At 43.2% G+C, this 20,960-nt stretch overlaps 2 protein-coding genes and 1 long non-coding RNA gene across 6 annotated transcripts in view; 2 read left to right on the forward strand and 1 right to left on the reverse strand.

Moving 5' to 3' along the window:
• LOC147208819 (uncharacterized) overlaps positions 1–20,960 on the reverse strand; it is a 26,710-nt gene continuing 5,750 nt past the window's right edge. Inside the window, exons 2-6 of one of the 4 annotated variants that reach the window (XR_015097729.1) lie at positions 12,286–12,342; positions 11,030–11,135; positions 10,560–10,661; positions 3,109–3,260; positions 1–145 (exon numbers count right to left, since the gene is read on the reverse strand). This is a non-coding gene — a long non-coding RNA (uncharacterized LOC147208819). Of the gene's footprint in view, positions 146–2,111; positions 3,261–10,552; positions 10,662–11,029; positions 11,136–12,267; positions 12,343–16,980; positions 17,696–20,960 lie in introns of those variants that run through there. The other 3 variants (XR_015097726.1, XR_015097727.1, XR_015097728.1) reach the window with 3 other exon arrangements.
• Positions 5–10,768, forward strand: slc9a6a (solute carrier family 9 member A6a). Its single transcript, XM_086101107.1, has 16 exons — positions 5–347; positions 654–853; positions 1,051–1,128; positions 1,228–1,304; positions 1,384–1,496; positions 1,605–1,710; positions 3,093–3,234; positions 4,240–4,345; positions 4,417–4,505; positions 4,598–4,711; positions 4,958–5,069; positions 5,204–5,357; positions 5,651–5,681; positions 5,776–5,861; positions 6,001–6,106; positions 6,460–10,768. Exons 1-16 carry the CDS (start codon positions 5–7, stop codon positions 6,682–6,684), a joined length of 2,082 nt encoding a protein of 693 aa, XP_085957233.1. The 3' UTR covers positions 6,685–10,768.
• fhl1a (four and a half LIM domains 1a) overlaps positions 17,156–20,960 on the forward strand; it is an 18,090-nt gene continuing 14,285 nt past the window's right edge. Inside the window, exon 1 of the mRNA XM_086101082.1 lies at positions 17,156–17,250. The gene's annotated coding sequence lies outside the window, so the exon portion shown is untranslated. The remainder of the gene's footprint in view (positions 17,251–20,960) is intronic.

Raw genomic sequence — 20,960 nt, forward strand, 5'->3', positions numbered from 1 at the left:
GGCCATGTCTCTTAAGTGGACTGTCGGCCCAGGCCGCGGGGGGACAGGGACGCGGTGGCGGCGCTTGCTGCCACTGCTGGCGGCGAGCCTGTGTCTGTGCGTGTGCGTGTGCCGAGCATCCTCGTCACCTCGGGAGCAGCAGCAACTACAACAGCAGCAGCAGGAGGAGGAGGACAGTGCCATGGAGAATATCGTCACGGAGAAGAAGGCTGAGGAGAGCCATCGGCAGGACAGCGCCGACCTGCTCATATTTATCCTGCTCCTCACCCTCACCATTCTGACCATTTGGCTGTTTAAACACCGCCGGTTCCGCTTCTTGCACGAAACTGGATTGGCGATGATTTATGGTGAGCCTCTAACCATAGATTAGTTTTGAACAGTAAATAGGCCTTGTAAATAACGTTTCACCGTCACGTTTCATGTACTTCCGGATGGCAAAAGTGGGCATTTGGGGGGGGGTGTCTGTCAAAGACGTGGCAGACTCTCTTGCTAACCAAAACAGCAGCACGCAAACAGTTTCAGTGTGCAAACATCCCATTCACATTTCCTACATCTATAAATCAAGCAAGTCCATTCACTACATAATACATTAAATGAATTACATTTAATTTCCAAATCAAAACAAATGGTGCCTTTTCTTGTCTGGTGCCCAGGTTTACTGGTGGGGGTGGTGCTGCGCTACGGCATCCACGTCTCGCGCGACGTCAGCAACGTGACATTGAGCTGCCACGTCAATGCTAGCCCCGCCACGCTGCTCGTCCACTCCAAGGGAAAGTTCTACGAGTACACGCTGAAGGGTGAGATCAGCGCCAGCGAGGTGGACGACGTGCAGGACAACGAGATGCTGCGCAAGGTGGGGAAAAGGGCCGATAGTTTCACAGTAAAATCACTAAATTAAGAAATATTTTACGTGTGGGCGAAGCCAACTTTGTCCTTCCACATCTCATGACTGATTCAAGTCATTGAACCTTCAAACTGTTTAGCTCATTCAGGACATCTGCTGAACCACATCTCCAAATTGTTTTTTTGTCTTGCATGTGTGTAACTCAGGTGACGTTTGACCCTGAAGTCTTCTTTAACATCCTCCTGCCGCCCATTATCTTCCACGCCGGTTACAGCCTGAAGCGGGTGAACAAATAATTTTTGGGTCTCCTCTTGATGACATCATCAACATGCACTCAGGCTGAAGGAGAGTCACATTTGACAGTGTGTCTGTCTTGTTTGCAGAGACACTTTTTCCGGAATATGGGCTCCATCCTGGCCTACGCCTTTATGGGGACAGTCGTTTCCTGTTTCGTCATCGGGTAAGATTGTCACTTGTCATGCCTGTACATATCTGTTGTGATTTATAATCTGCATGTTTTTTGTTTTTGGTTTTGCCAGGTTGTTGATGTATGGCTGTGTGATGCTAATGAAGCATATGGGACAACTCGGTGGCGAATTCTTCTTCACGGACTGTCTGTTCTTCGGCGCCATCGTGTCCGCCACTGACCCCGGTGCGTCTCCATTTTGGCTTCTTTTCAAACGACATAGTCTCCAAATAGAAGCCTTTATAAATACCCAATTCATGCTTCTAAATAGATTTGTGTCTTCCGTTGCCATAGTGACAGTTCTGGCCATCTTCAACGAGCTTCAGGTGGACGTCGACTTGTATGCGCTGCTGTTCGGCGAGAGCGTGCTCAACGACGCAGTGGCCATCGTCCTTTCCTCGTAAGCTCACCTGCGCTCTACAGTAAACCCGTTTATAAGTAGCAGTGACATTTTATTTATTCACTCTGCCCACTTCCAGCCTTTTTTATGAACTAGCCTTGCGGACCGTGTCAAATTTAAATTTTATGTACATGCCACGGAAATATGGCCACTTGGAAATGGATGGCAGCCCGCAAATGGCCCCCGGGCCGTAGTTTAGACATCTTGGCCTCCAATATAATATAATTCCATCCTTGCCGACATGGGACCGCATTCTTTCCACAGAAGCATTCTAGAATCACTGCAGAGGCTCGCATAATCCCTGCGAATAATCTCGGAGCGAGCCAGCAAACGGCTGCACTCAGTAGAACGTGGCGAACGGGAATATTTTGGGACCAGGAAGACAAATCACCAGTCGAGGGTGCTATTTTTAATCTTTTATTTATACCGTGAGTCGGCAAACGAGAAATCACTTTACGCTGTTATTATTGATTGCACGTAGATGTCGAGAGAGCAAACAGCTGGAGATTTGTCCTTTAGTGAGTGGAGAGGAGGGGAATGCAAAAATGGACTTCTCCGGCATAGCTGCAAAGTAAACTCGGTGGAAAAAAATGCACGCCAAGTTCATCACGGTAAAAGCAAAATATTTGATTGCAGAAAATTACAGCGGAACTTAGATGGTCAGATGCTGCCCCGTCGTGAAAGGTTGCAGTTGCCACCGGTCGGGAGGGAAAAGCTGAGCCAGTCTTACAATCATTTTGATATGCAGGCCCCAACTTGATTGGAATGGTTCAGACCGTTTCTGCTTTTTAGTTGAAAACACGCACGGGCCCTCGTTCCAATGGTGGCAACGTAGCCCGAAGTAGCAATGTGTCGTAGCCTATCACGAACATATAACGCAGTTGCCAAATCATAATTATAGTAATTATGCGCACACACTTACTCCAACGGACTCGCACACACTCACACATTGAGAGGATCCAGCACACACTCTCGGCACACCCTGCAACACACACACACACACACACATTCACACACAACACACACTCTAACCAACACACACACACACACCAGGAAACAGACACATGTACACACACCCTACAACACGCACACACACACACTCACGGCACACCCTACAACACACACACAAACTAACACACTCAAGGAAACACACCTGCACACTGTCACCCACGTACACACACACACACACACACACACACACTGTACGGTTCTCGTTTCTGTTTTTCCTTTTTTAACCTGCAAAGAAATGGAAGTAAGATCTCTGATTCACTCTTGTCCTGGATTATGAGGTGCACGTCCAATGTGTATCCTTGCAACATGCTACACTTGAGCCATTTACGTCTCAAAGGGGATTTTTTGAGTGTGGTGGATGTTTTCGACAGGTCCATTGTGGCTTACCAGCCGCAGGGCGACAACAGCCACACGTTCGAGGTCGTGGCCATGTTCAAGTCCTTCGGCATGTTCCTCGGCATCTTCAGCGGCTCCTTTGCTCTCGGCGTGGCCACCGGCGTCGTCACGGCGCTCATATCCTTTTCAATCATTCTGTTGACCTAAAAAAACAAAAGTGTGACGTGAGCGATACTGTCGTTAGATGTACTGTGGAAAATCATCCAGTTTGTCTTCATTGCTCCAATAAGTTATTTACTTACGACAAATAATGTTGCTTTGTGACAGTGATGAATCGTGACCAGGAGAACTGCCTCTTCCACCAGATGGCAGAAGGCCCAATTAAGTTTTGTCTGTATCCTGCAGAGTTATAATAGTTTTAAATTTTTAATTAGAATTAGTTTTATTTTGTTTTGACTTTTTTCACTTAATTTTATTCACTGTCTTTAAGAGCAAGATTATTTTTTCATTTGTTTTTATCTTTTGAAAAGGTTTTGATTTACTTTAGGTTTTTTTTTCTTTTAGTGTTAGTTTTAGTTTTTTGTTTTTAATCAAATGGAGTATTGGTTAAATGCAAAAAAAAAAGAGTCATGTATGATATTGACAAAAATGAAAATGGACATTATTGCTCAGGTAACTTTAATTAGGTTACTTTTAGTTCGTTGTATGAACACGAGCTGTAGTTTCAGTTAGTTTTCATTGTTTTCACTGGGTTTTTTTGTTTGTATTTTATTTCTTTAACAAAAATGTTTTTTCAATTTTAGTATGCAGATTTTGGCTAGTCATGGGCCCTCACTCACTCCAACATAGTTCTTCTGGCACCAAGTTGGTGGCAAAGAAATACTTTGATTTAAAGAGGGGGGGGGGGGGGGGGGGGTTGGCCACTCCAGACAAAGAGAGTCCTCCTTGTTTACGAAGTTTCCCCTCTTCCAAAACACCTCATTCAAATGAGCAGCTGCAGGACTGCAGCTCTCTACGATCGGAGTTGCCGACCCCGCCCTGGTCAAAAGGAAGCTTCCTTTACTCACGTCAACATCGTTCCTTGGCACCATGATATGGCGCCAAATCAATGCTTTCTCCAATTGTATTGTGTAGTTTGGTTTTTTTTTCTGCCCCGTTAAACTCCTTGACAACCGCCCGCACGTGACCAAGTTCACAAAGTTGAGAGATTTCCAGCTGCTGGAGACGGCCTTGTTCTTCCTCATGTCATGGAGCACCTTCTTATTGGCTGAGGCGTGTGGCTTCACAGGTCTCTCACACACACACATGCACATGCACGCAGACACATTCTAACGGTATCTCCATTTTGCTGTGGCACAGGTGTGGTGGCGGTATTGTTCTGTGGAATTACTCAGGCGCACTATACCTTCAACAACCTGTCTCCCGAGTCCCAGGACCGGACCAAACAAGTCAGACTAGAATGAAAAAAAAACACGATGGGTTGTTTTTTTGTTTTGTTTTCTGTTGGGGACGTAGTAAATATAGATGCGTTGTGTTGCAGCTGTTTGAGTTGTTGAACTTCCTGGCGGAGAACTTCATCTTCTCCTACATGGGTCTGGCCCTCTTCACCTTCCAGAACCATGTCTTTAACCCCATGTTCATCGTTGGCGCTTTCGTATCCTTTTCGGGAAGGAAAATGTCATGCAGGGTGAAAATCTGCCAAAATGGGTTGTAAGTGCTGATAGATGCCACAAGATGGCAGCAAAGCAATTCGCCATGGCTTTGGCCTGAGCACGAGGTGGATCAACACCCCCCCCCCCCCCAAAATAAAACAAAAAAAACCCAGAATTTGCAAATTCCGAAACACGCTGCTGTTCACTGAATTGGGCCGGTAGTCCTCCTTCACCAACGTCCATCCTAGGTGGCAGTGTTCCTGGGCAGAGCGACCAACATCTACCCGCTCTCCTTCCTCCTCAATCTGGGCCGACGCAACAAGATCCGATCCAATTTCCAGCACATGATGATGTTCGCAGGTCAGTCACGCTCTCGGGCGCCTCTCCTAAAACCGCCGACTTGAGTCCGACTGCAGTGAAGTGACTCGAGTCCCTCGCTTCTGTCCACTTTTTTCCTTGTCGTGACCTCTGTGCGTCCCCATTTTGCTCGACAGGGTTGCGGGGCGCCATGACGTTCGCCTTGTCCATCCGGGACACGGCCACCTACGCGCGGCAGATGATGTTCTCAACCACGCTGCTCGTGGTCTTCTTCACCGTGTGGTTCTGCGGCGGCGGCACAACGCAGATGTTGTCGTGCCAGCGCATACGGTACCGACTATACAAACACTCACTTTCCGATTGTTTTGCATCCAAAAGAGAGACGTAGCTCATAAATACATTGGTCCCTCGGACTGGAAATATCACTGAACTCTTGAGTTAGCCTTCTGCCTTGCGTACACATTTGGATTGGAACCAAAACATTTTTCCATAAAAGGCTTTCTACCACGAGATTCATCCTTAAACGTCTTTTTTGCTTTGTTATTCCCAATTGATTGTTCTACGCATCCCGTTTTTCAGATGCAAATTAAACTTGCTCAATTTCTTTTGTTTTTCATGAACAGGGTTGGAGTGGACTCTGACCAAGACAACTCTGTGAGTGCGGCCCTGCTGTCATGACCCGTATAATTTTATTTATTTTTTTTTTCAAATACAACGATGCATACTTACACTCACTGCGTTTGCACAGACGAGCATCAGCGACGGTTCCGAGCGACGAAGCACTAAACAGGAAAGTGCCTGGCTTTTCCGAATTTGGTACAACTTTGACCTCAAGTATCCTTGCAGAATTAGGAGTATGTTTGTTTTGTGATTTGAGATTTAATTGTGGTTCGGCCAGCATGGAGTAAACTTGCACGTCCGAATTGAAAATGTTTCATTTGTAAAATTTGCGTTCTTTGACCGGAGCCCCCAGCTACCTGAAGCCCATCCTGACCCACAGCGGCCCCCCGCTCACAGCCACGCTACCAGCTTGCTGCGGGCCCCTGGCTCACTTCCTCACCAGCCCGCAGGCCTTCGAGGTAAGGCCACGTTAACTGGTTGGATTTTGAAGCATGATAAGATTCATTTTACAGACTATAAAACAAGAAGCAGTACTTTGGATGATACGTTCATTAGCCTCACAGGGCGTAGCAACCGTCTTGAGAGAAACGCCATCGACACTGCTCTCCCTCCGAAAGTATTGGAACAGTCAAGGCAGTTCTTCTATTTCGGCCGTATGCTGAAATGAGTTTGGCTCGCCCTCAAAATACGGCGGTGCGGTAAAAAAAAAAAAAATTGACACTATTTAAAATTTACAATCTGTTGAGGATTGACTCTCTCAAGCGCAACGTATTGTGTGAATGAGTTACATTCAAGTCATGCCTCTCACCAGAACGAGTGTCAGATTAAGGACGACGACTCCGACCTTATCCTGACCGACGGCGACGTCAACCTAAACTACGGCGACATCACCGTCAGCACCGACGGCGCCGCCACCGACGACCCCGACAGGGAGCTGGCGTACGGCGACCACGAGCTGGTGATGCGGGGCACGCGCCTGGTGCTGCCCATGGACGACTCGGAGCCGCCCTTCACAGAGCCCCGCTGCCGCTTGTGAAGGCGCCGCGGCCCGCTTCCTTCTCGCTTCTCCCGCTACCTCGTCATGTCGCCCTTCTCATCCAACATCACTGTAATGTATTTATTTGTCCATTTCAGTTGGCGTATCGTAGCGACACGCAGCATGTGTACTCTTTGGCGAGCCGTTTGAGCATTTCTTTCATATCCTACTAGTGCATGTACTCATCTAGTCCATGTACGAGTACGCTCTTGTCAGTCAGACGATTCAACACACTAGTAAGACTTGTCTTTCTAACAATTGATGAGGGTTTTTTTTTCCATGACAGTGAACCACAGCTTCGTCACTGCTTTTGCACTCAGGCCAGAACCATGTCTAAATATTGATCTGGCACCATCTACTGCACAATCTATGATATTTCTCTGCACTAATAGCAAATGTTGGATGCTCATAATTCAGAAGTGAAAATGTCGGAAATATGACCAACTTTCTGAATCTATACAAAAGCTCATTGCTTATTCGACCACGGCACAACTTCCAAGGTGTAACACAATCTGCTTCAGTTCAAACTATAGAAAATGAATTTAAAATGTCATACAGATGTGAAGAGAAGTTATTCGCAACAATTAACTATTCACCCTTTTCACGAGACCTGACGGAAACATGAAGGAGATGAGCGGGCAGAGTGATACAGTCGCCTAGTGGCCTTTTAGGGGTACTGCAGGACTTAAAAAGTGGTCAAATTAAATCAATGCTCTCCCAGGACGTCACACGTGATGATAATAGAACAAAAAAATGTTACTCGTGAGGTAAACTGTGCACTTGTGGTAATCATGTAGAATTCTAGCTATCATAGTAGCGCACAGCCAACAGTTTTACTTTGTTAACGTAGTTTAACTAAAGTGTCATTCTGCCAGTGCGAAAAATGTCAAACAGTAGTGGAAGCCACTAGTATAAAAAAAAACATCATTGTTGATTTGTCATCATACGAGTGCACCTCTTGGTTCTACTAATGGGCCCTTCAGTTGTTTTATTCATGTGTAGAAATCAAACCGTAGTGGGAGGGAAGTGAAACATCATCATTTCGAAAGTGAGCCCTAATCCTTCTACCAGTGCATTTTAGTCATTCTATTGATGTGCCCTACTTGTACCACAAGTGCATTCTCATTGTTGCACTAGTGTGCCCTCGTTGTTCTACTAGGGCATTCTAGTAGTGTGCTGTTGCAGTTCTACTAGTGGATTGTATTGTAGACATTTTACTAGTGTGCAGAAATATACAGTAACGAAAGGAAGTTGTGGGAAAAAGGCGAGTAGAAATACATTGTTATAGTATGAGTGTACTCTAGTCCTTCTACTAGTGCGTCCCTTGCCCTACTAGTTCGTTCTACGAGTGTGTCCTAGTCTTTCGACTGCGATGCAGAAATGTCATTCAATACAGCAGCGGAAAAACATCACTAGTAAGACAGTCGTTCTACAGTTTGTCTCTCTATTGACGGCAAAGAGCGTACGAGTACGTGGACCACTCAGCGCACCGGTTGGAAATGGAATAAACGCTGAAACGGCCTCCCACCTTTCTGACAAGATAGCAGCAGTACTGTAAGCTTGGCTTGCATGCTGAGGATACTTCTTGGGACTTTTCCTTTGGAGCCGGATGGCGATTGGTCGCCACTTAACAGTACGCGCGCTGTTAAACAAGTGCCTGGGAGGCGACCTTTCAACCGAGTTGAAGTTCTGGCGAGGAGGGTGCGCGAGGTAGCAATACATTTTTGCGCACAGTGGATCTGAGCCGCTGACTGTGAATACTGTGTGTGTGTTGGAGAGAGCATTTTAACAGCGCTCGGAAACATTTAAGTGTGGGGGGGGGGGGGGGGGTAATTGCCTTCACGTTACTGCACTTAGCTTTGAGCACTGAGCTCCATCAAGATAAATAATCCTAATTTCTAATCGACACTGCCACAAATACAGAAAAATTGTGAGGAATTGTCGGTCTCCTGATAAAGGTTTAAAATTGCCGATAAATGCTGCTGGATGGCGACAAAGAATGCCTTTTGTCTAAAGAAAGCTCTACTCATTTCAACGTAGTTCCTCAGCATCAAGATGTCTTCAGATGGTGCTGAAGCCCAACTTTTGTGCCCTCAACTCACTTCAACATCGGACAATGCAATTTTATACAGAATTCAACTCCATGCGCTTCACACAAGCAAAAGCATTTACGAACGCAACAGTTTACCACAAAGGCAAAGCAAATCATTAAAATTACTAAAACAACGTACATTGACAACATTTCAACGCATTTGCAAACAGAAGATTCAAATAGATGCAATAGCAAATGAAATAAATAAAAATAAGATTTCAAAAATGACCTGTAGACCTCTTCGTGAAATTGATTTTAAAAATGCTTTAAAGATCTTAATGAAACCAATAGGTGGAGGAAAAAAAGCATTCGTATTTATTTTGGATTTAAAAGCATTTACACTTGGTCTGATTTCACTTCTGTTGGCAACGTATTGCATTTCTGTGCGGCATAACAGCTAAATGCCACTTCACCATATTTGCTTTGAAACCTGGACTCCACAATTGATCTGAGTGTGCAGACCTCAGAGCCCTGCTGGGGTTTATATTCAATTAGCATTTCCTTCATGTATTCAGGACCCAATCCATCGAGCTATCTATAGACCAATATATCAGGGTTTCGGGAACTGGTGTAAAGCAACCTAAGTCTTTGGCACCAAGAAGAGGGGAGTGGTAAAGCACTACTTCTGTCTGAATTAAGAATCTCGTTTCACGTCCACATAGCTCCTTGGCACCAATATGCTGCAAAGCACTACTTTTGCCAAAACGAAGCTCTTCTACTCACGTCAACATAGTTTCTCTGCACCTAGATGCCAAAAACAGGCAGAAAAGCACTGTTTTTACCCAAATGAGGCTCCTCTACTCACTTCAAGATAGTTCCAAAATGCCACAAGATGTTGCCAAAAAGCGAATTGGATGTTCTGACATCTTGTGGAAGAACAATTGTCCTGCCTGTCACTACACAACACTGTCATAGGTAGGATTCTAAAGGAGTCCTTGAAAAATTCCTCCCCTGTCCCCAGAAAGTTGGAGAACTAGCATGACAGCTGATAAGAACGATGAAGATAATAATAGCTGTAAATGAGATACAGATGTGTTGTATTGACCACAAGGGCCTTTGAGAGGCTATTTTGGGCAGCAAGCTTGTGAGCAGCTGCCGTCTAGCACGAGATGGTGAAACAGGAAGTGTTGATAGGACGTCGCCGTGGCAACCGCCATGTTGTCGTTGACCCCAGCCAGAAAACACGCCGCGCACTAGCAGCACTTTGTGTATGTCTGCGTGTGTGGCTGTTTGTTAGCCTCTTGGTCCCAACCTCTAAATTGTTGCGTGACAGAGGAACAGTAAATGAACTCCGTGTGTGTGTGCGTGTGTGTTGCAGAAAGAGAATTGTGTGTACATGTTTTGGAACATGTGTTGTAAAGTTAGTTTGTTTGTATTTGTGTGCGTGTGTGTGTGTTGGTGATGATATGGAGGTGGAAGGAAGAGGAAGGTCTTCTGCCAACTGTTATCTTCTGCTGTGCAGGAACTTGAAATGAATTGAACATTTGTTTTCATTTCCTGGCCCCAATGCTTTGACCACATCCCTAGAATTTTTTTATTATTTTTTGGCCACTTTGACTTTATATTTTTGTGTTTTCATTCAGTGTTTTTTTTTTTGTTGGTATTTTTTATTTTTTTGCAAAAAGAACATTAAGGGAAAAAAATTGATTTGCACGCATGTATCTGTCACTTTGTGTGTGTGTGTGTGTGAGACCTGAAAAAAAACCCCAGCACTCTAAGTGTAAAGAATGGAAATTTCAGCTGGTCGAATTGGTGTCAAATGAATGAAATGTACATTGCTTACTGTATTCAATCCATCCGTAGCATTCAGGTTCTTTCTTTGTGCATTTGTATGCTGTCGCCATGGATACAACAAAGTAAGCATGAATTCACCTCCTGCTGGACTCTGAAGGAGAGACAAACAAAATGTCAGAAATCTAATAAAGATGCTGAGTGTTTTTCTGTGAATGACACAGACTATAAAGGCTCGCTGTGTCCACTTTCTACGGCGAATTTTGCTTCTTTTTTTTTCTCATGACTGAAGTGTGTGCAGACATCCTGTGTGGCAGGGACTGCCCATATCATTTCCTCTCACCTGTTTATGAAAAAAATGAGACGAGAAATAAACCGGAACGTAGCTTTGGATCAAAACACAGCAGCAATTCATTAGACGTGTTTTGTTCATAATGCTCCCTGTTACGATACGTTTGCATTATTATGCAACAACAAGAAGTTTCAGGTGGAAAACACATTCAGTGCCAGATGAAACCTCACCGTGTTGAGCCTGGGTGGTCCTTGGCCCAATTCTCTCCACATCCATTTGGGCAAGGAATGGCCCGAGGTTGGAGCTGTATATACGTGCAGGGTGGCTCGAGACAAGCTTTGGGACGAAACATAAAACAACTGCATCAAACCTGAGACCCATTGACTTCACCACACGTTTGCATTCTTCATTCAAACTCTTTTTCCAGGCCTCTACTGCAGCCTCTTCTAGTTCATGTTTGTTTTGGGAGGTTTTCTCCCACCAGTCTCTTCTTCAGGAGGTAAAAATGTTTCCGCTTCTGGATTAAGGTCTCGTGATTCACTTCGCCAGTTTAAGATCTGTTACCTTTCGCCCCTGATGAAGTCCTTAGTGTGTGTGTGGAGTCATTGTCTTGTTTAGATGCAATTTTTTGTAAATTTCCAGACAACATGGTTCCGTAGACTTCGGAATACATTCTGTTGCTAGCATCATGAGTTACATCATCATTAAAGACTAGTGAGTATATTTCAGAAGCAGCCATACAACCTCCACTATGCTTCACAGATGAGCTTGTGTGTTTTGGATCATAAGCAGATTCTTTCTATCACCATACTTCACCTTGGTCTCATCAGTCCATAACACTGTTCCAAAACTTTTGAGGCTCATCTCCATACTACTCTGCAAAACCCAATCCTTGTTTTAGTTTCAAAATGGTTTGCTTTTCTCCGATGGACCACTCTCTGATCGTCATGTTTGCTTATCAGCAGATGAGGTTTTTATAGGTGAAACTCAAAGCCACAATAAACAAGCAATCAATCTAAAAGGCAACAACCAAGCAACTCAAAAACACCCATTCGTCACGTGTTCCAGTGATGTTGCCGCTGGTGGTTTCAAGCAAAAGTCCAGAGTTGTCCAACTCATCCAGATGTACACGCCATGAAATAAAAAGAGAAATTCTCAACTTCGGTATCCAATTAATTTTGATCTGAAACCTAAATGTCCTCAGTATGCCACAAAAGCAAAGGAATTGACCATGTCGTTTCAATAACTTTGAAAGAGACGAAACATGTGCGTTCACAGAGTCTCCTTAATTAACGCAACAAAAAAAACTATGACAAGCACGACTGACATGCTAACAGTTAGCACTGATCGATGTAGTTTTAGAAACAACAGATATTCCAACACAAAAAGTGGAGCAACACATTCAGACAGATAGCGATCTTCGCAGGCATATATTTCTTATTCTCAATGAAAAAAAAAGACATATTACTGCATTTTAATGATTCACCACAGGAGTAGAAGTCGTCTCGTCGTCTTTGTGTCCGCACGACTGGACGGTGTTACACTGCCACCCAGTGGCCAAGGAAGACATACGAAGAAGCAGAAGCACAATGATAGGAATTGCATTAGTACATCGTGACGTACAATACCTTATTCTTTACATTCTAGTTGATAATGTAATAAATCTGCTTTTGCAACGCGTGTTATTACAGAGTGCTATTTTTTCTCCGTTAAAAAAACAAAAAGATAACCGATTAATCAGACGAATAACTTGCAAAATATATAATTAATATAACGGTTGTTTTGTGGGTTTGTTAATGCTCATGTCAATAAAGATATGACTTAAGAGGCAGACATTTGACTGATATCAGCCGGTCTGACCGCAGATTTTGCCCTAATCTTTTTGTTATTATTATTTGTAGCCATCTTAATCAGGAAGTACAGACCAGTGGAATTTCTTCTTGGAAAAATAACGTTACCTGTATTGACTGTGGCTCAAATTGTCATATTTAACGCGTCACATTTAAAGAGTCACATTTCGGCATTGTCTCGAGTTGTGCAGACATGACCTCATGTCTTTAAAAATAACCTTTTTCTTGCTCACTCAGGAATGTCAAAGTGTGTGAATGTCACTGATGTTCAAACTGTTTAACTTTTTGGCAGTGCAGAGGTGAAAGCAGACAGATGTGCGCATACTTTTATCAGAGGATGAGTCATTTTCATGCAATTCTCATATTTATGACCAAAGAAGGAGAGCAGAGAGCGTGTCCACTTAACAGTATTCCCCCCGCGTAGAAAAGGTTGGAATCTTGCAGGGAGTGTTGATATCACGCATTGATCTTGCGATTGCCTCACTTAATCAAGTATTCAAACTTTTTTAGACGTGAATTAATCCTTTAAAAACATACACTGTCATTAGTTTGTAGTACTGCATTTCGTTTGAGATCTCCTTTCAAAAAATGTGGTGGGCACGCAGACGGTTCCCAGGACTCTTTCATGTTCCCCTGTGAACATCGTCCCATAAAATTACATATTTACATGACTTGGACTTTTTACCATTTTAAGATTATCTTCAACAGGTGCATGTTTTTTGTGGGAACCCATGTAAATGTGGCGGTTATACGGACAGTTCGCGGGACTTTCATTGTTGTTTATGGCAATACATTTTAGGAGTAGACATGGATTAAATTCGAGCCTACACAAACTTAGTTTGACCTGTGCAAAAGATCAACATTTTAAATATTTTTATTTTTGTTTATTTTCCAGTTGAGTACATTTCAGGTCAATTTTAACTACTGTCAAAGGTCAAAATGAGATTGAGTCTGACGCTTTAGCTCTTGTATTTTAGGATATTGGTGAAAATTTGGCGCTCAAGCATCAAGTATCAAGTACATCTTTATTGTCAAATGTACAGCACAGATGATGAAATTTCCTCCCTCTTAAACAGACAACAGACAACAAGAGGAGCCGCTGCGGGTGCCCGCGCCGCCACCAAAAGAACACTTAACATAGAATGACCTTTTAGCCCGATTGTCAAGTCAAGTCAAGTCAAGTCAACAGTATTTATAGAGCACTTTCAAACAGCCATCGCTGCATACAAAGTGCTGTACATGGAGCAATTTAACATGCACAATAAACAGTAAGACAAATCGGTAATAAAGGCGGTAGAAAGCACCAAACAGTAAAACCAAGAACAAATCTAAGTCATGCTGAGTCGAATGCCAAAGAATACAAGTGAGTTTTGAGGAGGGTTTTGAAGATGGGCAGCGAGGAGGCTTGCCGAATGTTTAGTGGGAGGTCATTCCAGAGAGAGGGACCAGCAACAGAAAAGGCTCGATCCCCTCTGAGCCTCAGTTTAGTTCTTGGTACTTCTAATAAAGTCTGGTCCACAGACCTGAGGCGCCGGGCAGGTGTGTAGGGGCGGATGAGCTCAGAGAGGTAAGGTGGCGCGAGATTATTCAGAGATTTGAAAACAAATAAGAGGATCTTGAAAATAACTCTAAAATGAATGGGGAGCCAGTGAAGGGATGCCAGAGTAGGAGTTATGTGCTCCCTCTTACGAGTACCAGTCAAGAGGCGAGCGGCGGCATTCTGGACCAGCTGAAGGCGCTTAATGGAGGACTGGCTGACTCCAAAGTAAAGGGCATTGCAGTAATCGAGCCGGGATGTGACAAAGGCATGAATTACCATCTCAAAGTGTTCATGTGAGAGGAGAGGTTTTATTTTGGCCAGCTGTCTAAGGTGAAAGAAGCTGGATTTAACAACGGCACGAATTTGCCGATCGAGTTTGAAATCACTGTCCAGTTTAAGGCCCAAGTTTGAGACTGTTGACTTAAGATAAGGAGACAGGGGGCACAAGTCTACAGGATGGAATGTACAAGGGCCACTGGGACCAAACAATATCACCTCTGTCTTCTTTTCATTGAATCTCAAGAAATTTTGTGCCATCCAGGTTTTGATTTCTTCCAGACAGGATAGGAGTGGCCTTAATGAGAAGGCGTCTTTCTTGCTCAGTGGGACATAGATCTGGCAGTCATCTGCATAGCAGTGGAAGGGAATACCATGTTTCCTTAAGATGGAACCCAATGGGAGCAGATACAGCGAGAACAGCAGAGGCCCCAGAATTGAGCCCTGTGGAACACCACATGACAGGGGAGCAGTGCGTGACTCAGAGCAGCCAAGGCTGACACAGAAGGTTCTGTCAGCTAAATAGGACCTAAACCACTCAAGAGCACTGCCGCCAATGCCCACCAAGTGCTGCAAACGAGACAGCAGAATACTGTGATCCACTGTATCAAATGCTGCAGTTAAGTCCAATAAAACTAGACACACGTGGTCTCCAGAGTCATTTGCCAGGAGGATGTCATTAGAAACGCGTAACAGGGCTGACTCCGTGCTATGCATCGTCTTGAAACCTGACTGGAAGACCTCCAAGATGTTATGTTCATCCAAGAAAATTTTCAACTGCATGTGCACGACTTTTTCCAGAATTTTGGAAATGAAAGGCAGCTTGGAAATGGGCCTGAAACTTGACAGCACATCTGGATCAAGGCCAGCTTTCTTGATCAAGGGTTGGACCACAGCATGTTTAAACTGTTGGGGAACTACACCAGAAGAGAGGCTGCTGTTGATGATATCCAAGACTGATGCGCCAACACTCGGGAGAACCTCCTGAAAGAAGTGCGGGGGAAGAGAGTCGCAAGGGGAGCCAGATGGCTTTGTCTGGCGAACTACATCCTCCAAAAGCGCCAAGGACACAGTTTCAAAAGAATTTAGCACAGCTGAACATGGAACATGGACAGAGGGGTCAGATGCGGTATTTGAGACCGGAGTCCTAGCTGTAGAGACCTTACCAATGAAAAACTGAAGGAATCTGTTGCACATCTCGGGTGAAGAATCCGAGCAAGTAGGCAGAGGGGGTTTGAGTACAGAATCTATTGTTTTAAATAGTGCGCGTGGGTTGTGACGGTTAGCTTGAATAAGGTCCGACAGATATTCTCTTTTGGCCTCTTTTACTGTGAGCTGGTAGTTACGCCAGCAGTCTTTCCAAATTTGATAAGAGACATGCAATTTGTCATTTTTCCACTTGCGTTCGGCTTTGCGACACCCCTGCCTAGCTGCGCGGGTAATGTCGTTAAACCATGGCTCGGGTTTAGGTTTTGGGAGCACAGTTTTTGAAGGAGCCACCAAATCCAGGATGGCACAGCATGATGAGTTGAACCAAGAGGTGAGTTCCTCTGTGTTAGACGAGGATACGCAAAGGTTATTAAAGGCATCAGAGAAACGACCAGCAGTGCGAGGGTTAAAAATTCGGCGTTTAAAACTAGGAGCGGCAGATTTCACAGCAGCACGCGATAAGACTACGTCAAATAAAACTGCCATGTGATCAGAAATCCCATTTTCAAGGACTTCCAGATTTGACACCGGTAGACCATAAGCAAGGACAAGGTCTAAAATATGACCTTGTTCATGTGTCGGGCTGGTCACATACTGCACGAAATTAAAAGAGTCGATAAGTCTTAAGAAGTCCTTTGCTAGCGTTTTTTCCGGACAGCACACATGGATATTAAAATCCCCCATTAGGAGGATATGATCATATCTCAGCCTGATTTCCGCAAGAAAGGTTGAAAAGTCGCTTAAAAAGTCTTTGTTGTATTTAGGAGGACGGTAAATGACAGCACAGAGCACCGGGAAAACACGACCGACTTCAAAGAAGGTTGCTTCAAAGCTGGTGGCCGATGTGGTGAATGTGCACCGTTTACATTTGAAATTGTTCTTAAAGATGCTCACCGTTCCTCCACCACGGCCTGATGTCCTCGGGGTATCGAGGAAACCACAGTCGGGTGGCAACAATTCAAGCAAAGCGTTGTACTCACCAGTACCTGCCCAAGTCTCCGTCAGACACAGGAAATCCAAGTCATTGGAAAGGATTGTAATCGTCTGGTCAATTTTATAGTCAATATAAGTCACTTCTATCACACCTTTTCAACAAGGGAGGGGAAAATAGAACAATGGGTCAAACAACAGTGCCAGTGCCAAAATAACAGCGGGAAAACAACATTTAAAGTTGTCAAGTATAACTGGTTCTGATAAAAAAAAAAATTAAATTTTAACGATGAACCATTTACGAAACTTGAGTTTGACATAAACAAGTGAATCAGTTCAAATAAAACCAAGCAGTGTTTTCATGACAGTATGTCACCTTGGTGCCACCTGGTCTTCCTTTTCCTCCTAATCTCATTGGCCTCCGCACCAGCTTCCAAATTCCTGGTTGAGGTCATTGTTTGTGAGTGCTTACGGAGGTTTGGCTTATGTCCTGCACTTTTTCCCCCCCTCTTTCTGTTTTTTTTTTCTTTGCTGGCTTGTTCCTCCCTCTTGACTTGCCCGCTGCGGCTTTTAAGAGGCGAGCGCATTTCACAGCCCGGCCAACAAGCCAACAGACGAGACACTCGCAGTCGTGTTCTTTAAGAAGGTGAGTCCAGCCATTTGATAGTGATGCTCAACATGTCTCGCGTGCCACAACAAATGACCTTCTACTGACCTCTTTTTAGACTTCTTCTTATTTGTCTTGTGTAGTAACAAGTGATGCGCACATCGAAAGTAGTCTGTTGTCAAGCATCCAAATCATGTTCATCATTTTTAGATGTGTGTTTGACATCCGTTAATTAAATTGTGAGTGCAATAACCGCCTGTTGCTTATCATTTATCATTTACATTTCTAAATAGATTGGACTTAAGCACTGAAATGTATACACATGCGCCACTCAGGGTGAGTAAATTAGAGAAGAAATTTATGACATGTAAAAGGAATGACATTTTTTTGGGAGTCAATCTTTGGGCACCCCCGGATTAAAGAAGAATGGGATTCGGTTATTTACTCAAGAAGTATAGACAGAGAAACATTTGGAAGGAACACAATGCATATTTGGGGGAGGGTGGGGGGTGGTTATTTCTATACTTGAAACAAAAATCAAAATGAAAAGTTGATTTTTTGGGATGTTATTTTGTCTGTCTGTCAATACCCAAAATATTTACTATATACTCAATTTAAATTTTTCCCCCTTTTAATTAATTTTAATTTAATTAATTTTTGGTGTACAATCATGTGCAACAAAAGAAGTAAAGAGAAAACAATCATTACTTCTTATGCTGATTTATTCGTCTTTCCTGTGAATGTTTACAAATGCTTGCATTTTGATTTTTTAAATGGGTAGAGGTAAACTGTGCCAAATGTTTATTTTTTATTTTATAGATTTTTTTCCTATTTTGTTTATATGTTAAAAATAATAAATCTTTTGAAAAAAAATCTCTCCCAAAACAATTTTTTCAGGCAATATTTTCATATATGCTGTAGATGCTCAAATAGTGAGTAATTATGTCATTTAAACATTAAAGTATATAGGATAAGAACACCTTTATTTGTCTCACAATGGAGAAATTAGCATATTATATATAATACATAATCTCATATTGATTTAGCAGGTGGTACTGTAGTGATTTCCTCATTTGGTCGTTATTCAATGGCAAACTGAATGTGTCGAAATGCGTTTTTCAGATGCTCTTTTTAGCATTTCTGAAATATATTTTCTTTGTGGACTTTTTGTTCCTGCCGTGTGTCCTTGTCCTTTCTGTGCTGTGTGGGTCAGCTGAGCCCTCTTGATCAGTTCCCCATGGGAGAATTTTGATGAACACATTTTTATTTTATTTTTTTTACAGGGTTTGTGGTATACATTTAAGATGGTGAAGCAAACGATACCGTACTGTGTTGTACCTTTGCTGCTGTGTGGCCTGGCAAAGTGACTGGTTACAGGGTCACCTCCCTTTTTCTTTTGGCCTTCTCCCAAACCAAATGTATGATGTCATCATTGATCAGACCCATTGCTTCCTCTCCACAATGACATCATTCGCCTTCTTGTGCCCATAAAACATTTCTCAGGCATTCTCAAATCGTCTTGTGTTACTTCATAAAACACTTTTTATTTTGACGTCTTTTATATAAATTCAGCACAAAAGCAGCCGATCAGAGTCAGATTGGTCAACTACTGGGTGAAGATCCAAATTTGATCTCTTAGTAAAACCTTTGGGTTGAATTACTCGAGTAGTTGTCAGACAACATTCTGTTTACTTTTACTTGAGTCAAAGTAAGAGATGCTACTTTTCATTAGCAGAATTAGCTTCCGTCCATTAAACATTATGTGCTTTGGCATTAAGATGTCACAAAATGGTGGCAAAACACTACTTTTGGCTGACTGTTACTCCTCCACTTCAGCATAATTCTTTGGCATTAAGAAGGTGGTAAAGCACTACTTTTGTCAAAATGAAGCTACTCAACTCACTTCAACATAGTTTCTTGCCACAGAGATGCCACCTGATGGTGGCAAAGCACTACTTTTGTCACGATGAAGCTTCTCAACTCATTTCAACAGAGTTCCTTGGCATAAAGATGCCAAAGTCAAGGGCAAAGCACTACTTTTGTCATGAAGCTTCTCAATTCACTTCAGAGTTCCTTGGCATAAAGATACCACAAGATGGTGGCAAAGGACTACATTTGTCTAAATTAAGCTCCTTGACTCACTTTAAGGAGTTTGTTGGCATCAACTGCAAGTGTACATTTGGTGTACAGTCACCATGACAACCTTGCTGTCAAGTTCTGTTTTTCTTGAACACAACTCACAACATAGAACAAGTTGGAATAGGTTGATCAACTTCAAATTAAACAGAAAAAAAACATATCAAAATCAAGTTCAGTCAGTATTCTTTTTAAACATTGCATTGCGCTTTCAAAACCAACCAATAAGTATTGAGGAACACATCATCCAAAGTTAAAGTTGTTTTTCCTACCAGTTGCTTCTTGTGTTTCCTCAAGAGTTGTGGTAACGCCTTGTTTATCAGAAGCAGTTGAGAGGGCTAGCAAACTTTTCATGCCATGTTTTTCATGCGCAGATGCATGTCGGAGCACTTCCTATGAGATTTTGGTTCCGCCAGCTGTTGGTGTGATCGCCCTCTCTAGCAGGGTTATGGAACTAATTTGGTGATGAGTTGATCGTTTGAATTAGGTGTGTTGGAGCAGGGAGGGATCTAAAACAGGCAGGATATGGATCTCAAGGATCCGGAATTGCCTACCCCTGCTCTAAAGGTTTGGAGGGCATCTCAAATGTGCTCCAGTGGATTGTGGTTTGACATATGGTCACCCTCTGATGGTCTGAAGGCCGATTGATTGAAACCTCTGGATGTTTTCCTTACACATGCATTATTTTTGACGCTGGCATTGGGTTTTGACCCAACACTTGCCGCTGAGGGCAATCCTAACTATGATATGACCGGTGATGAAAACGAGTTGAGCACCACCCGACTCAGGACTGCGTAGCGTATTTGGCCATCTGATCACGAAACGAAATCACATCAACATGTGTAGTCAAGCCTCCAGTTGCTCATCGCATAAGCAGATGGGACTAAATTAGAGCTCAAGTACTTTTATCTGCATGTGTGTGTGTGTGTGTGTTGACAGACAGTTGCCCCGGTGGCCTTCACTGCGCACATACCTCAACCTTCATGTGTGACCTTTGCTTCACAAGTGTGTGTGTGTGGGTGTGTGTGTGTGTGCGCGTGCGTGCGAATGAGTCATTGCCACCATGCCGGTGATAATGTAGCAGCCTGCCACTGCTCTGTCCGCACCCTAACTCAATATTAAGGACGCAGACTGACAATTTTCTCGGGTAGGATAATGCTGAAGATTGGCCAGATTTCCTGTTTTTACAAGTGTGTGTGTTCGTGTAAGCGTATTCCAGTGTAACACACAGGAAATGGGATGAATAGACCAACAATTAACACCTACTAGAAAACACAACATGCTGAAAGAAATTTAACTAACCAATAAGAACTTGGGAAATGGGGGCGGCGGTGCGATATGTTATATTATTTATATTATTATAGTTATAAAATGATTTCAAAATGAATATGATCAAAATTCTCATTTAAAAAGAGGTTATATATTTTTTAATTGTGTATTTAATGTGAACATTTTCACTTTGGGCTGTACTTACTTCTGTTGCCAGCAGCTTACTAAATTGTGAAATATTGTAATCTAGTGTGACCAAAGTGGATTTGGTTACTTTTTTTTCCCCCTTCACAAAAAAGAATTACAATGATGGGAAAAATCATGCAATACAAAAGAAAAATTAA

This window comes from Hippocampus guttulatus, chromosome 2 (genome assembly GCF_054856545.1).
Source record: "Hippocampus guttulatus isolate MCC_2025c chromosome 2, RoL_Hgut_1.0, whole genome shotgun sequence".
Taxonomy (NCBI): domain Eukaryota; kingdom Metazoa; phylum Chordata; class Actinopteri; order Syngnathiformes; family Syngnathidae; genus Hippocampus; species Hippocampus guttulatus.

Bases quoted from the DNA above. Each gene is read 5' to 3' on its own strand.
- slc9a6a (XM_086101107.1), top strand. From the start codon at position 5: ATGTCTCTTAAGTGGACTGTCGGCCCAGGCCGCGGGGGGACAGGGACG. The intron at 4,506-4,597 runs GTCAGACTAGAA...GTTGTGTTGCAG, and splicing joins CCCAGGACCGGACCAAACAA to CTGTTTGAGTTGTTGAACTT. The intron at 6,107-6,459 runs GTAAGGCCACGT...GCCTCTCACCAG, and splicing joins CCAGCCCGCAGGCCTTCGAG to AACGAGTGTCAGATTAAGGA.